The sequence below is a fragment of the Triticum aestivum genome, chromosome 5B (assembly GCF_018294505.1).
Source record: "Triticum aestivum cultivar Chinese Spring chromosome 5B, IWGSC CS RefSeq v2.1, whole genome shotgun sequence".
Classification (NCBI taxonomy): Eukaryota; Viridiplantae; Streptophyta; class Magnoliopsida; order Poales; family Poaceae; genus Triticum; species Triticum aestivum.
In genome coordinates, this window is record NC_057807.1 from 244,326,405 (window position 1) to 244,341,284 (window position 14,880).

At 44.1% G+C, this 14,880-nt stretch overlaps 2 protein-coding genes across 3 annotated transcripts; both read left to right on the plus strand.

Annotated features, from left to right (window-relative positions):
* Positions 1–8,219: 8,219 nt before the first annotated feature.
* LOC123111186 (RING-H2 finger protein ATL67) lies at positions 8,220–11,070 on the plus strand. Its single transcript, XM_044531914.1, has 2 exons — positions 8,220–8,668; positions 10,324–11,070. Exons 1-2 carry the CDS (start codon positions 8,253–8,255, stop codon positions 10,733–10,735), a joined length of 828 nt encoding a protein of 275 aa, XP_044387849.1. The 5' UTR covers positions 8,220–8,252; the 3' UTR covers positions 10,736–11,070.
* A 571-nt stretch (positions 11,071–11,641) lies between these two features.
* LOC123111187 (stress-response A/B barrel domain-containing protein At5g22580) lies at positions 11,642–12,683 on the plus strand. Of its 2 annotated transcripts, none has more exons than XM_044531917.1 (2): positions 11,642–11,930; positions 12,211–12,683. In XM_044531917.1, exons 1-2 carry the CDS (start codon positions 11,815–11,817, stop codon positions 12,422–12,424), a joined length of 330 nt encoding a protein of 109 aa, XP_044387852.1. In that variant the 5' UTR covers positions 11,642–11,814; the 3' UTR covers positions 12,425–12,683. The 2 variants fall into 2 exon arrangements, with proteins under 2 accessions (XP_044387852.1, XP_044387851.1); XM_044531916.1 differs by having other exon boundaries at positions 11,672–11,930; positions 12,169–12,683.
* The last annotated feature ends 2,197 nt before the right edge of the window (positions 12,684–14,880 follow it).

The window sequence follows — 14,880 nt, forward strand, 5'->3', positions numbered from 1 at the left end:
TGTTCGCGAGATTTTTTTCCTTCTACTGCGCGCGGTGGGCCGGCCCATGCGGTGCGGAGTGTGAGCACCAGCTGCCTGAACCAACGCTTAAGGCGCCGGTTAGGAGCTCTCCTGATTCGAGGATGTAGCTTAGATGGTTTTCTCGGCTTTTTAATTTTCGCCTGGTTTTCCATACATTTTGGAGATTTGGTTTTTGCAAAACACAGTTGCGCTTCTTGGAAAAAAATTGTGCTTCCATGAAAAGCACAATTTTGCTTCTGCAGGAAACATGCTTCTCGCGGAAACAAATATATGTATCTCATGGTACGCTTCTCAGGAAAAAGATAATGTGATTTCATAAGAAGCACATATTTTGCTTTTTGTGAAAGCACATGTTTGCTATCACGAGGAAGAGAAAAAAATATGTGCTTCCACGAGAACCACAAATTTGGCTCTGCAAGAAGCTCAACTTCCACAAGAAACATATATTTGCTTATCGTGGTGTGCTTGTCGGAAGAATATATCCCTGATTTCATAAGAAGCACAGATTTGCTTCTCGGGAAATCACATATTTGGTTTTACGTGGGAAACACATATGTGCTTCCACGATAAGCACACAATTGTTTCTACAAAAGGAAAAGCCAAAAAAAAAGTGGAAAACGCAATCATGCTTCCGGGCTCTATTTTTCTTTGTTTCTTTTGCACAAACTGGTTGTTTTAGTTTTTGTTTTTTGGATTTTTTTTGTCTTTGTTTTTTGTTAAAAAAAGTTCGGCGATGCCTATTTGACTGTGCGACGAAGCGATATCCATTGCTAGGGGTCCAAGCGCAGCTGGAAGTCATGGATCGGAGGTCACACAAGGGGTTTATTCAGGTTTGGGCCTCCGGAAAGTAATACCTTACGTCATGTTGATGATTCATAATGGAGAGATACCTCCTGCGAGGGGTTACAATGGTGAATGAGGTCGCTATCGAAAGTTTTCCTATATGTGGATAGATGATCAATGGGTACCCCTAGTCCTCCCTTTCTATAGGCAGGAGAGCTCTAGGTTTTACATGGTAGATGCGATCTGGGGCACCGCGGTCCTCTAGTCTTGGAATCACCAAGGTCTTCCTCGTGTCCTAGGGTTTGCACCGTGTTCTGGGCCTAGTGGGCCTCCTTGTGGTAGATGAGGTCGGGCTCCTTGGCATTGGCCACCCTTGGTACAGGAGCCTGTCACTGTTATCCAGTTTCGAACATTTCGACGTGAGGAATTTAACGGTGAAAAAAATTCAGTATTTGGGTGCACATTAAAAAGATAAAATATTTTGAAAAAATGAATCTACAAAAAAAATGAAAACTCGTAGGTAGTGATATGCCGTGCACATGTAGTGTAGCATCTGTCAAACCAGAGAATGTGTGGAAGTGAGCCTTGTAATGGGTACCCCTTAAATATTGATTTCGTAGAACCTTCCAAAACAAGAATAGGGAGTCTGGCGTGCAAGCCTACATCGGCCAACCCAATATGAAATGTAGCGATTGCGAGGGTACGCGTTTGGTCGCTACCCAGCGACCTACACGCCAAATAGGAGGGGCACACCTATGTCTTGCTTGATGTGAGACGCAGGGCAGCCTCGCCTAAAGGCGACCGCGAGATGCACGCCCAAGCACACGCGAGGACACAACCTTCTTTTTCCCCTTTTTTCTTTTCTTTTTACTTTTATTTATACTTCGAAATATTATAAATATATATACTACAAAAAACATTACAGAAAACATTTGAAAAATATTAATCATGCATTTAAAAATGTTCCTGATGTATATTAAAAAATGATAATGTGTATAGAAAAAGGTAGATCATCCAAAAGTATATGTTTAAAAATATATATTAATCATGTATATGTAAAATATTAAATGTGTATATATGAAATGTTAAACATGTATAAAAAATGTATCAGATGTATAAGAAAAATATACGATGTGCACGCGAAAATATTAGACATCAAAAAATATATTGAAAAGGTCATGCAAATATTTAATTAAATGTTAAACCTTTATTAGAAAATATTTTAGATTCATATTAAAAATTATAATGTATATAAAAACAATTGACATCAGAACATTTATTTAAAAATTATTTAGAAAATGTTAAATGTGTATCAGAAAATGTTCTTGACATGTACGAAAAATGTGTAACAAAAAATGTAGACATGTGTTAAAAAATTAAAAAGAAAAGAAGATAAGGAAACTAAGTAAAGAAAGAAAGAAAACCAAAGAGAAAAGGGAACAAGAAAACCAAAGAAAAAATGGTGCAAAAAATAAAAGGACACCAAAAATACCAAGAAAGAAACAAAGAAAATCAAGATAAAGAAAACAAAAAATCTGTGAGTACCAAGAAGAACACGAAGAAGACCGGTGAAAAACAAAACAAATCTAAAATTATAATGAAGAAAAAAAGAAAAGATGGATAAAAAAAGAACCAAAGAAAAAATGAAGAAAACCTACCGCGAGCGAGTCCTAGTCTAATGGGTCGACCCTCTGGCACTGCGCCATAAGCGTAAGCAGCTTCCGTCTTGCGTGAAGAAATGGAGCTCTCACAAAATAGGAGCTGTGAAGAAAAATAATACTTCACATCATGGGAGCAACTAATTGGAGGTTACCCCTTACGGGGACCTCGAGGGTTCACTTTTGATGTCCTGGGACATGCCAAGTGGTGCATCTAGCCGCTGCCACATGTCGTGTGCTGGCTCTCTGGATTTTTTTTTCTGTATGCGTTTGAGGTTTTAGATCAATTTCTTTTTCATTTTTGGTTTTCAGTTTTTGTCCGATTTCCCCTAGGTTTTGAAGATTCTTTTTGTGGGTATATTTTTGTGTGGAAAAAAAATCTGAGAAGCACACATTTTCCCCTCGTGAAGGTACATGTTTGTTTTCATGATGTGTTTCTCGAAAAAGGAAAAGAATCTTTGCTTACACGAGAAGCACAAAGTTGTTTCTCTTGTAGGCATAGATTTACTTCCGTGAGTGCTTCTCAGAAAGAGAAAAGATATGCTTCCATTAGAAGCACGTGTTTGCTTCTCGTGCAGGCACATATTTGCTTCTTTCAAAAGCAAAATTGTGCTTTTTCGAGTAAAAAATCGTGCTTTGAGAAGAAGCACTTATTTACTTCTCATGAAGGCACATATTTGCTTATTCGAAAAGCACAATTGCGCTTTCTCGAGTAAAAAATCGTGGTTCCACAAGGAGCGCTTATTTGCTTCTCGTGGAGGCACAAATTTTCTTCCACGAGAACATAACTCAAAAGGGAAATTGTACTTTCAAGAGAAGCACATATTTTCTTCCCGTGGATGCACAAATTTGCTTCTGCAATGCTTTCGGCCTCAGTTTTTCTTCCTTTTTTTGTAATATTTTTAGTTGCTAGTTTTTTCAGTTTTCATTTTTATATGTTTTTGTTTATTTATTTTCATTTTTTCGGTGTTATTCATGAGAAGTTCGTCAAATCTATAAACATGGGATCTAGTTTCGAAAATATCAACACGAGAAATCTAATGGTGAAAATGATATGAGATTTGTACGCACGGCTTAAGAGATAATATATTTTGAAAAACGATTCTACGGGAAAAGAGACAATGCAGTGTGTCACCTGCGAGCGTCTGCGTGCTTGGGCGGGGCAGCGCTATGGCGAGGCGGAGGGGCTCAGGGCAGGGCGGGGCGCATCCATTTAGGGTTAGGGCGCCTCGTGCGCTAGACACAAATGCTCCCAGCGCCTGTCCACCCGCCAAACGCCGCCCAATTCACGGCCTAAACGGAAGCGGACGTCCGTTTCAGATCTAGCGTTAGAGTTGGCCTACCTCTTGCCACATCGTACAGCTCAGATGGTTGAGCGCTCGCTTAGCATGCTAGACAGCTAGAGGCACGGGGATCGATACCCCGCATCTCTAAAACTTTTTTTGAAAAATCCTTGTCAACTTTTGGTGGCTGACTCGATGCTTGGCCAGCCTTTGGTTTGGTCGCTGACTCGCTGCGTGGCTTGAAACCTCACGTCTCATCATCAATCTCGCCCTGCGTGATCAAGTCGACGCGGTATCTTTCTCTTTTGCGCCGCTCCGCCCATCCGTCGCTTCGCTTGCAAATCCATTCATCTCTATCTATCTGCTGCTGGCGCCATAGTCTGTTTGTAATGTGGAGTATCATATTATGTATATGATACTAGTGTATAATACTAACTCTCTAAGACTAGTCATAGTAAGGAGTAACTTAGAGTGGTAACATATATATGTTACAAGTCTATATTACTACCTCCATAGTGGGTAATAAGGCAAAAATCATTGTTCTGACCTGTGGACGAAACAATATCACAAAATGAACTGTTGACGAAAAAATTTCACTCGGCTAACCCTTTTGTGTAGCTTCCGACATCTATGCGCCACACTACATTGTGCAACGCCTGATTGACAGGCGCTACACGACTGGCCATCGTCGCATCTTGAACTTGTTAAAAAAATACTAAGTCAATGTGTAATGCCTAAAATCTAGGCGCTACACTGTATAGTGTAGCGCCTAGGGTCTAGGTGTTGCACTATAGTGGATCCATGAGATTTCGGTGCTTCACACCGCAGAGCTAGCTAGAGTGGCAAATCATGGCATGCTTCCGCTGGCCGAAACAATCCTTGGACAGACTAGAACAAATTCTCATAGGATTCTTATGGCAAGGCAAGAATAAAGCATCTGGTGGACAGTGTCTTGTTGCCTGGGACTATGTTACTTTGCCAAAGGCCAATGGCGGCTTGGGAATCAGAGACCTCAGGGCTCATAACTTTGCCATGATATGCAAACTTGCATACAACGTTCTGCAATCAAGTGGAATACCGTGCTATGACTGGTTCGCTCAGCAACACTGTCAGCATACTATCCCCATGGATAAACATCATAGAGACACTGCTACCTGGAATTGCCTGGCATCAGCCATCAAGACAGTTATAGACTCAACGAGATGTACCTTGGGAAATGGATCCAAAATCTCCTTCTGGCACGACTGGTGGCTGAATTGTGGAAGACTGAAATTCTCTTTCCCGATTCTCTTCACCTTTGCACAATCACCTTATTGCACTGTTGCCTCGCAGTTCACTGATGGACAATGGAACATCAAGCTACATCCGAATCTAACTATGACAGCCACAAGAGAAATGGAGGCCTTACTGACGATTCTAGTTGGAGTGCATCCATCTCCTTCTCACGCAGACACAGATCAGAGGAACCCTTCTATGAAATCTGGAAAGGTCACCACTGCATTCTTCTATGAGCTGCTCACTTTCAGGGGGATCCTTTGCCCAGTTGCTCCAAAGATATGGGACACTTTGATACCCAACAGACATCGGGTCTTCCTTTGGCTGGCTTTGCGAGGTAGACTGAACACAAGGGATAATATTCTCAAGAAAGGCTGGACGTCAATCACAACACACAATGGTTGCGACCTGTGCCCTGCAACCGAAAACAGCAGCCATATCATCCTCAGATGCAGACTTGCTGATGCTGTTTGGGAGCGGGCAGGCGTACAGGACAAAGCAAGAAGATCCAATGATCTCCAAGATTTTCTACTCGCCACGGAACCCCCTGCATATGGCAACCTCCGGCATATTGTTTTTGCAGCCTGTGCCGTGTCTCTCTGGTCTGCCAGGAACGAGCAGGTCTTCCAACGCACACGATGGTCCGCTGGCAAGGTGTTGAGCACGATTGCAGACCTGCTGCGTCTGTGGAGTAATCGTGCGAATAACAATGAGGATAGGCTTAAGCTGTGTAATCTTGCTGCTCTTTTCCATACCCCTATTTCTACCTTTTTTTAGGCTTGGTGACGGCTAGCTGCACTGTCGCAGCGTTTACGCCACCTTCATGTAATCTGGTTCTAACCAGCCGGGCCTCGCCCGTTTTGAATGCATAAGGTAGATCATGATCTACCTTTCCTTTCAAAAAAAGAGTGGCAAATCAGGCTTTGGTGTTTTTCTGGCCGGCCGATCAGTCCATATTGATGTGTCCGCGTGTGGAAGTATTGGTACTAGTTGAATTACTAGAATCGCTGACTGGATTTGGGAGACTGTGCTGCAACACCAACTCATTTGCATTAGTAGTAATATAGTACTCCCTCCATCCCAAAATTTTTGTCTTAGATTTGTCTAAATACGGATTCATCAAGTCATGTTTTAGTATTAGATACATCTATATCTAGACAAATCTAAGACAAGAATTTTAGAACGGAGTGAGTAGGAGACAAGCAGTAATCCATGCACAGAATTAAAAAAAAGAAGAAAAAGACGAATCTTCGGCTGCCGCTGCTCGAGCATGATTGCTCCTGGCCCCGCGTGGCGCTAGTTGCATCAGGCCAGTAGTGCAACGCCTTGACGATAGGCGCTACACTACATAGTGTAGCGCCTAGCTCTCAGGCGTCGCACACTGACTTAGTATTTTTTATGTGCTTTAGGATACGACGTTGTCTAGGCATGTAGCGCCTGAGAGACAGGCGCTATACAGTATAGTGTGTCGCTTAATTGTCAGACGCTACACAAAAGGGTTAGTCAGATGGATTTTTTTCATCAACGGTTCATTTTGTGATATTGTTTCGTTCATAAGTCAAATTTGTCGTTTTGTCGGGTAATAACATATGTGTTGTGTCGTGCATCACTTCATTTATTACATTGTAGACTTATTTTTTTTGATATGTGTGATGTTACAGTAACTAGCTATGTTATCACATGTCTCTCTTTCTTCATTAATTACATGCCACATCATCTATTTTGCCTAGATAAGTGTGATGTTACCATCTACTGTGGGCAGTCTAATGCATAGTACTCCCTCCGTAAACAAATATAAGAGCGTTTAGATCACTACTTTAGTAATCTAAATGCTCTTATATTAGTTTACAGAGGGAGTATCATATATTAGTATCATGCAGTACTCTATTTAGGCTGGTCATAGTGGGGAGTAACATATACTAGTATCATGCATATGATACTAGTGTATGATACTACATCCATAGTGCATAGTATTATAAAGTAGTATCATATGTGGTCTAATTTATTGCCATGCATGACACATAGTAGCATAACATTTATTATGTTACAGTAGATACCTATGTTACTATGACCCTCTCTCTCTTTTTTAATTTCCTGCCACGTAAGCATGTTTGCGAGTCCAGGTATATGATATTAATTATGTTACCCCCACTATGGCCAGCCTAATTGTCATGCATGACACATAGTAGCAGAGCATTTATTATGATACGGTATCATGATATGATACTCAATCTTTTCTTTCTTCATTAAGTCTATGACACCTCATCAAAATTGCCTAGTTGGCATGCTATGATACTATCATTACGACCAGCCGTATTGCGCGTGCGATGCTGTCACGGCCCCGCTCGCTGCAGCCACCGATCGGGATCCGCCCCCACCACCGCATGGCATCCCCTTCCCATTCACGTTCCCGGGTGGATAAAAATCCACGCGACATGCAAGCAACTTTCTAAGGGCATCTCCAACAGTTGTAAGATACTCCCTCCGTCCGCGAATAAGTGTACTTCTAGCTTTTGTCTTAAGTCAAAGTTTTAAAAGTTTGACCAAATATATACAAAAGAGTCATAACATATATGACATCAAATTGATATATTATGAAAGTACATTTCAAAATAGATCTAGTGATACTAATTTAATGTCATAAATGCTAGTACTTTTCCCTATAAAGTTGATCAAAGTTTAAAAATTTGACCTAGGACAAAAGTTAGAAGTACACTTATTCGCGGACAGAGGGAATAGGCGTTGGTAAATTTGCCACCTAGAACGTAATGATGATGTGGCATGTAATAAATGCGGAGAGAGAGTAAAGTAGTACTCCCTTCATTTTTATTTAGTTAGCATATTAGTTTTGGTCAAAGTCAAGCTTACAAACTTTGACCAAGTTTATAAACAAAAATATTAAGATACAATAACAAATCAACAACATTAGATTTATTATTGGATGTACTTTCACATCGTATAGATTTATTATTTTCTATAAATTTGGTCAAACTTTACGAAGTTTGACTTCAGTCAACTCTAATATGCAGAGTAAATAAAAACGGAGGAAGTATTATGTAGATTAACCAACAACCTTTGCACAAGCTCCAAGATAAAATAAAAAGCAATCACATTTATTTTTCATCATCTATTGAACAATTTAAATACAACCCATTGAAGTAGTTATATGATAGCTTGTTGGCCGATGATACGAACATTATAGCAGCAAGATTAACATACAACCTGTCGGGAGATGCAGCAGACGCAGATCCCATTTATTAACACCGAGCAGAGCAGCGCAGCGCCCACACTCGCACCCGCACTCCCATCCGCCGGCCGCGCCATGGCGTCGGGGGTGTCCACGAGCATGGTGCTCACGCTGCTCGGCTTCTGCGTCAGCGTCCTCTTCATAGTCTTCGTCTGCTCCAGGCTCGTCTGCGCGCTCGTGCGCCGCCGCCGCCGCCGCTCCCGCGCCTCGGCGCTCCCGCCGGGCTTCCCGCCCCTCGCCGCCAACTACTTCTTCGCCGTCCAGGTCGACGGCCTGGGAGCCCAGGCCGCGGCTGGCCCCTGTGCCGGGGGGCTGGACCTGGCCGCCGTCGCCTCCTTCCCCACCCGCGCCTTCGCAGCTGCCGCCTCCTCCGACTCCGACTCCTCAGACGCGGCCCCGCAGTAAGTGCTCCTCCTCGATCTGCCTTTGCTCCATCCATCGCCGATTCCAATTTGTCCCCGTGCCGTGCCGTGCGCTTCCTTGCGTTGCCTGCCGTCTAAACTTGGAATCTACTCCACTGTGCAGCGCCATTTAGTGGGTATATCCCTCGTATTCATTGGAATTGCTGTTCGGTCGCGCTGGTTTTAGTTGATCCTTAGTTAGGCCACTGATTTGGGGCAACCAACGCTGCAATTAGGAGCTTCTAGCTGTGAGTCCGCACTCAGTGAGTGGCGAAAGAGGGATCTCACTATTATTATTGTAAGGCCAAGATTAGTGCCATTGTCACTGTCTAGTTGGGTTCTTTTGGATACTACTAGTGCTGTGAGCAGCCACTGAATCCTCACAGACATGCGAAATGCTTGCTTTTTGGTTAGAGTTCTAATATTAGTACGGAGGTGGGACTGGGACTGGGAAATGCCATGGTTCAGTTCCAGCTTGCTGAATAATGTAAGCTGGTAACACATTATTAGCTAATATGAATTCTGGTTTTATTCATACGAAAATTCATGCTTCTGGTGTTTGTTAACGACTTTACCATAGACTATACTATATGGATAAAGAATTGTTGAGCTTTGCTCAGCGTTTGTTGTTACAAACATACTGCCTAAAAGGGTAATTATCCTATGTATATACCACCCACCATTGTCCTCAGTAATCTTTGGCAAGTACTGCCATTCTTCTGACCACTTCTCAGCATGAGTGTTTGATCATGTCAATGTATAGCCATAGATAAATACTACTGAAAAATCTTCAAGTAGCAATGCCACATGGGGAGATGGATCCTCTCTTGTAGTTATGAAGCTGTCCTTGAGAGTGTTTTTAGATTCTTTTAGTACCATAGGTAATGTCCTTGGGCATGTTGGTGCCTAAGATAAATTATCTGACCTTTTTAGTACAAGAGTCCTGATTACGGTGTTTAACGGGGATTGACTATTGAACCATGAGGTTCCTGAGATTTCATTTTCATTGGACAGATAAGACCACTCAATTAATAACATATAATTGGAATACAAATATCTTTGAGCTGCCCCTGAATAAAATCGTACTGAGGAATAATGGGGCATCGCAATTAAGTATATTGAGTACTCACATGTGCTTAATTAGAGGGAGGCTAGGACTGGCTTGTCCAATCTAATCCTTCACTGTTAGGTTAACAAGTCTTTTGTTGGATGCACATCATTTACTACTCCCTCCATTCCGCGATATAAGATGTTACTACAACCAATATATGAGTACAATGGTTGCAATAACATCTTATATTATGGGATGAAGGGAGTAATTTTTACTTGCACCAATTGTGTGATTCACTTTTGTGTTTAGTACTGTATCTTGTAACAAACACTACATTCCATCCAGTTTCGCAGCTAGCCTTTGGCAGCACAGTTTTTCCAAAACTGTAGTAATCTAAGCTCAGTATGGGCAATGAACACTTCAGTTTCTAAAAACCGCAGTTTTTCTCGGTTTGGTTTAGGAAAAAATAGGATTAGACCTCAGTATGTGCATCTGTTAGTCTGTTCTATTCTGTATTTCCATTTTCTTGTGCTAGGTTTTTCTAGCAATTCTTTCTGATTACACCAAAATCTAGACTCTGAACTGTTCGTGTCTTCGCTCGCAGGTGTGTTGTCTGTCTTGCAGAATACGAGGACAAAGATGTGCTCCGCACTCTTCCTTACTGTGGCCACAATTTCCATATGGTGTGCATAGATGCTTGGCTAAAGCAGCACTCAACATGCCCAGTCTGTAGAATTTCACTGTCTGACTATCCTGATAGCAAGCAAATTGCGCCTCCTTTACCAAGTGCAGTGGTGATACCTATACCTATACCTCCTTATTCCCCTGAAGCATCAATATCGGATCCGTGCCATTGCCTGTTTGTCGGCACGGGCCATTCGTCAAGGGCATCAGAGGTTCTTCAGAACGAACCCGACCAGGCGAATCGGACAGTACCCGGTCCATCCTTGGATGGGCCAGACGACTTGACGTTGTCTGAGGTTACCTCTCCTGGCGAAATAACAAGCAAACAGTAAAACAGCACATGGAGAGTCCTCGTGTACTCAGCAGGTCGTGATCTCCCCAGCTAAGCTCCGGCAAGTAGCTGTTTGGAGTTTCTTTTGTGAACAACCTGTAAACTTGGAAACATCTGCCCATGTGGGTGAACGGATGTCTGTTATAGATTAGATTTCCGCGGGTCTGATGTAAATATGAGAAATCTTTGGGTTTCTTGTCGAAAAGCCACATTTGCTCGATAATTTGACTGAAAACAGTCCATTGTATCCATCTATGGTAGCCCACAGAGAATTGTTGTAGGAACATCATCATCAGTGCATGTACCAATTCAAACAGCTACAAACATATTGATTGAGATGACTGTTTTAATGCAGATGAATGAACTGATGAGCTAACAAACAGGATGGGTAGGGCATCTTGATTTGCTGGTTGAGATGACTGTTTTAATGCAGATGAAGAACTGATGAGCTAACAAACATATTGAAGATGTCGCGCTCATGCATCCATAAGAGAATTCTTCATGAACAGCATCAAGATTAGCTGGTGTCCTCCTGTTTGCATCCGTTTGGAAGTAGCAGCGTGCTGCTTGCTTCAGTGTCTAGTTTCTCCAAGTCACCATGGTTAAGTGACCTAACTGCAATTGGCTGGTTTGAGGTTAACTGACCTACACTGCAGGGAACTGGAAGCAGTACAGTGCTGCATAATTCTGATCCAGAATTCGGGATCACAACATCTAACTCCAGAATGATAATGATGCTTGTTCTGAAAGCAGACCCCTGTGGGTCCCACACATCCATGTCGGTCCAGTGGGGTCCACTCATGGCTCGTGGTAGATCTAATAGTGCTCAAAACCAACAGCAGGGGGGCATTGTCTACAACTACAAGTGTACTGCCAGGAAGAAGGAAAGATAAGGCTATTTACAGTGAGTGATTCCTGTCGGTGGTGGTGGTGGTGGCCCTCACCGGAGTAGAGCTCTCATCCCGTCCATAAAACGGCCAGCACCGTGGCATGATGATACGCATCCGCTGCAAAGTGCAAAGCCACCAGAGGAGAAAGCTTGGCTCAGCTTTGCACTTGTGACTTGTGACTTGTTGAGCCATGGAGTTCAAGCACCTGTGCCTGGTGAGGTTCAAGGAGGGCGTGGTGGTGGAGGACATCATTGAGGAGCTCACCAAGCTCGCCGCGGAGCTCGACACCGTCAAATTCTTTGGGTGGTACGCATGCATTTGCATTTCATTTGTTTTGTTCCGAAAAAGGGATTCCAACTTTACTGCACAGCACACTTCAAACTGTCCGCCGCATCTTTTTTTTCAAGAACCCTAAAATCTTGCACCGATGACCAAAACTATCTCAAAGTCTAAGTCAGCAACACCAGATGAAGATCAAGATTAGGCATCGCCCTTCATAAGTGCTTCTATCTATCTAGAGTTTATCTGACAAGACAAGAGATAGGAGCATATCATTGCTTGATTGTTCCTTGTGTTGGGGGTGCAGGGGAAAGGACGTGCTGAACCAGGAGGCGCTGACGCAGGGCTTCACCCACGTCTTCTCCATGAGCTTCGCCAGCGCCGAGGACCTGGCAGCGTGCATGGGCCACGAGAAGCACTCTGCCTTCGCCGCCACCTTCATGGCCGTGCTCGACAAGGTGGTTGTCCTGGACTTCCCCTTCGTCGTCGCCAAGCCGGCGCCATCGCCTGAGGCCGCCTGAATGATACTCCCCACCTGTCTGTTACTAAGCAAGTAAGCATCTACCATCGGCAGCCACTGTAAGGTGCCTACATCTATCTGAAGGCTGCAGCTGTGATGTACCTAAAGCCTCCTTTTTTTTTGCTTGCTTGTCCTGCTACTACGGCGTTTGTTAACCGTCTAGCCTGTAAAGCCTCCGGCCGGTGTAACTCTATTCCGTGCATTCAGTTCAAAAGTTGCTTGGTTATCACCCTTGAATAAACATCGCTGGTTTTGCTTTACTTTTCGGTCTTCATGATGAATTGATGGATATCTGTAATGGTTCACTCATGCTTGCCACTATTGCATAAACACTAAACTCTGGCAATGTGAGTTTCATCAATGAAGCTGAAGGCATTGATCAACAGTAACATGTCAGAATTTTCATGTGAGGGCATTGATAAACATTGGCCGTTTCAATTGCTGCCCCTGGGGTGGTTGAGCGGTGCTATCTTTCTTGCGTTCTCCTTCATTATTACCAAGAATGAGGGTCGGCCCCATGCACACAACCATGCCATCTTGTTAATAGTCGAAATGTCTGGAGTTACTGCAGACTTTGTCAAATGGTAATACTGTCGAATTGAAAGAAGAGACCAAAAGTGATCGAGGGGCTCCATGAAATACTAGTTTTTCCTTGGGAAAAAGATGGACGATAAATGGGGTTTGCTTACAAAAAAACGAAAACATGTGTATAAGATAACTGCAACAATGGAAGCTGCACTGCACTGCACAGATTTGTATGTGCTTAGGGCATTTCTAACCGATCCCTTAAAAGTTAGTGACTAACCTCAGTGGAGTATATATACTCCACTAGGATTTTGCCACACCTAACCGGTCCGCTAAAATTAGCGGAGTATAACTAAATTTGCACAAATTCAATCAGATTTGAACCGAAAGATGATGCATTTAAACATAAGTTCAACACATAAAGTTCTCTCAACCGAACATTAAACATAAATTTAAACTAAAACTAAACTTAAATTATTTTCGACCGAAGTGGAGGTCAAGTCAATCCTTTCGGGTGAGGCCACCCTCGGTGAGAGCTGGGTCCGGGCCGGTGCCGTCGTCGTAGTCGGGGAAGATGCCCCGCCACTCCTAAACGTCGAGCTCGTCGTCGCCGCCCACCTCGCCACCCGCGTTGCCATTGTTGTTGCCGCCCTCATCGTCGGAGATAACGATAACTTCGCCGTCATTGATGGCGAAGATCTCCCGCTCCGCCTTCACTAGCTCCGGGTACTACTGGCGGAGCTCATCCATGTAGGCCTCGTCGGTGGCCTCGGCCTCGAGGGGCTCCCTCGCCTCCCGGTCCTCCCGCGCTATCCGAGCGGTTCCACGGCGGCGGCGGCTCGAAGAAGCAGCCGCGGACGATGACCTGCGGGCGTGGCGGCGCGGATCCGCGCTGCGGATCAGCGGAGGGGACCGACGGCCACCGCGTCGGGCCATCAGGGAGGAGGGAGGGCGGCGGATCGGGGCGGGGGGAGAGGAGGCGGGGGAGAGAAGAGAGAGTGAGGAAATTTTACTCGGCCGGCGCGAGCAGGAGTAAATATAGAGAGAAGAATAGGGTTGGAGTAAAATTTTTACACCACTAACGGTTATAAGGGATCGGCTAGGTGCGGTTTAGGGGAGAAAAAAAGCTAAATTTACCACCTTTTGGCCGGATAAGGAGTTGGTAAAATTGGTGACCTGTAGTAGAGACTTGGAGATAGATATTGCTCGGACTGAAAGATTGAAGATGTCTCACTGATACATCAGCACAAGAATTGATTAGCATCAACATCACCGCATGGCACACGTGGTTAGCAATCTCCATCAACATTAGGTGCCATCTTGTTTCCATCTACCTGGATTCAGTGTCTATTCTTCGTCAAGTTACCTTGGTCTTGGTGAGTGAGCGGCCTAACTGGTCTGATGAGATGAATCGGTCAAGCATCATCTAACACGCATAATTCTAAGCAACCCTGATCCAAGATTCAAGATCACAAAGATGGAACTCCAGAATGTTGACATCTCATTCTGCTCTGAAAGCAGGCATGCAGATCCCGGTGGGGCCTGCGCGCCGATGCCGATGTCGCTCGGATCGGGTACAATCATGGTTCAGACTTGAGAGGCTCATGCAGCCATGCGAGCTAGATCTAACAGTGTGCTGTGCTGTGCTCAATGCAGCAGCAGCATGGTCGGCCTTCACCTCCTGACCCCTGTGCTGAAATGATTAAGTCGAGTCTAGTGGCAAGAAAAAGGAAGAAAAATGCCTAGCAAGCTTTAGACTGAGTGAGTGATTCCTGTGGGCGGTGGTGGCCCTCACCGTCACCGTGAGCAAATCTGGCCAGAGCTCTCCCCCCGCTCCCGGCTTTAAAACGGCGTGATCATAGCGGCCTCTGCCACTGCAAGCAAAGCCACCGGCCGGAGGGAAGAGAGAAAAGAGAAAGCTAGCTGCCTTTG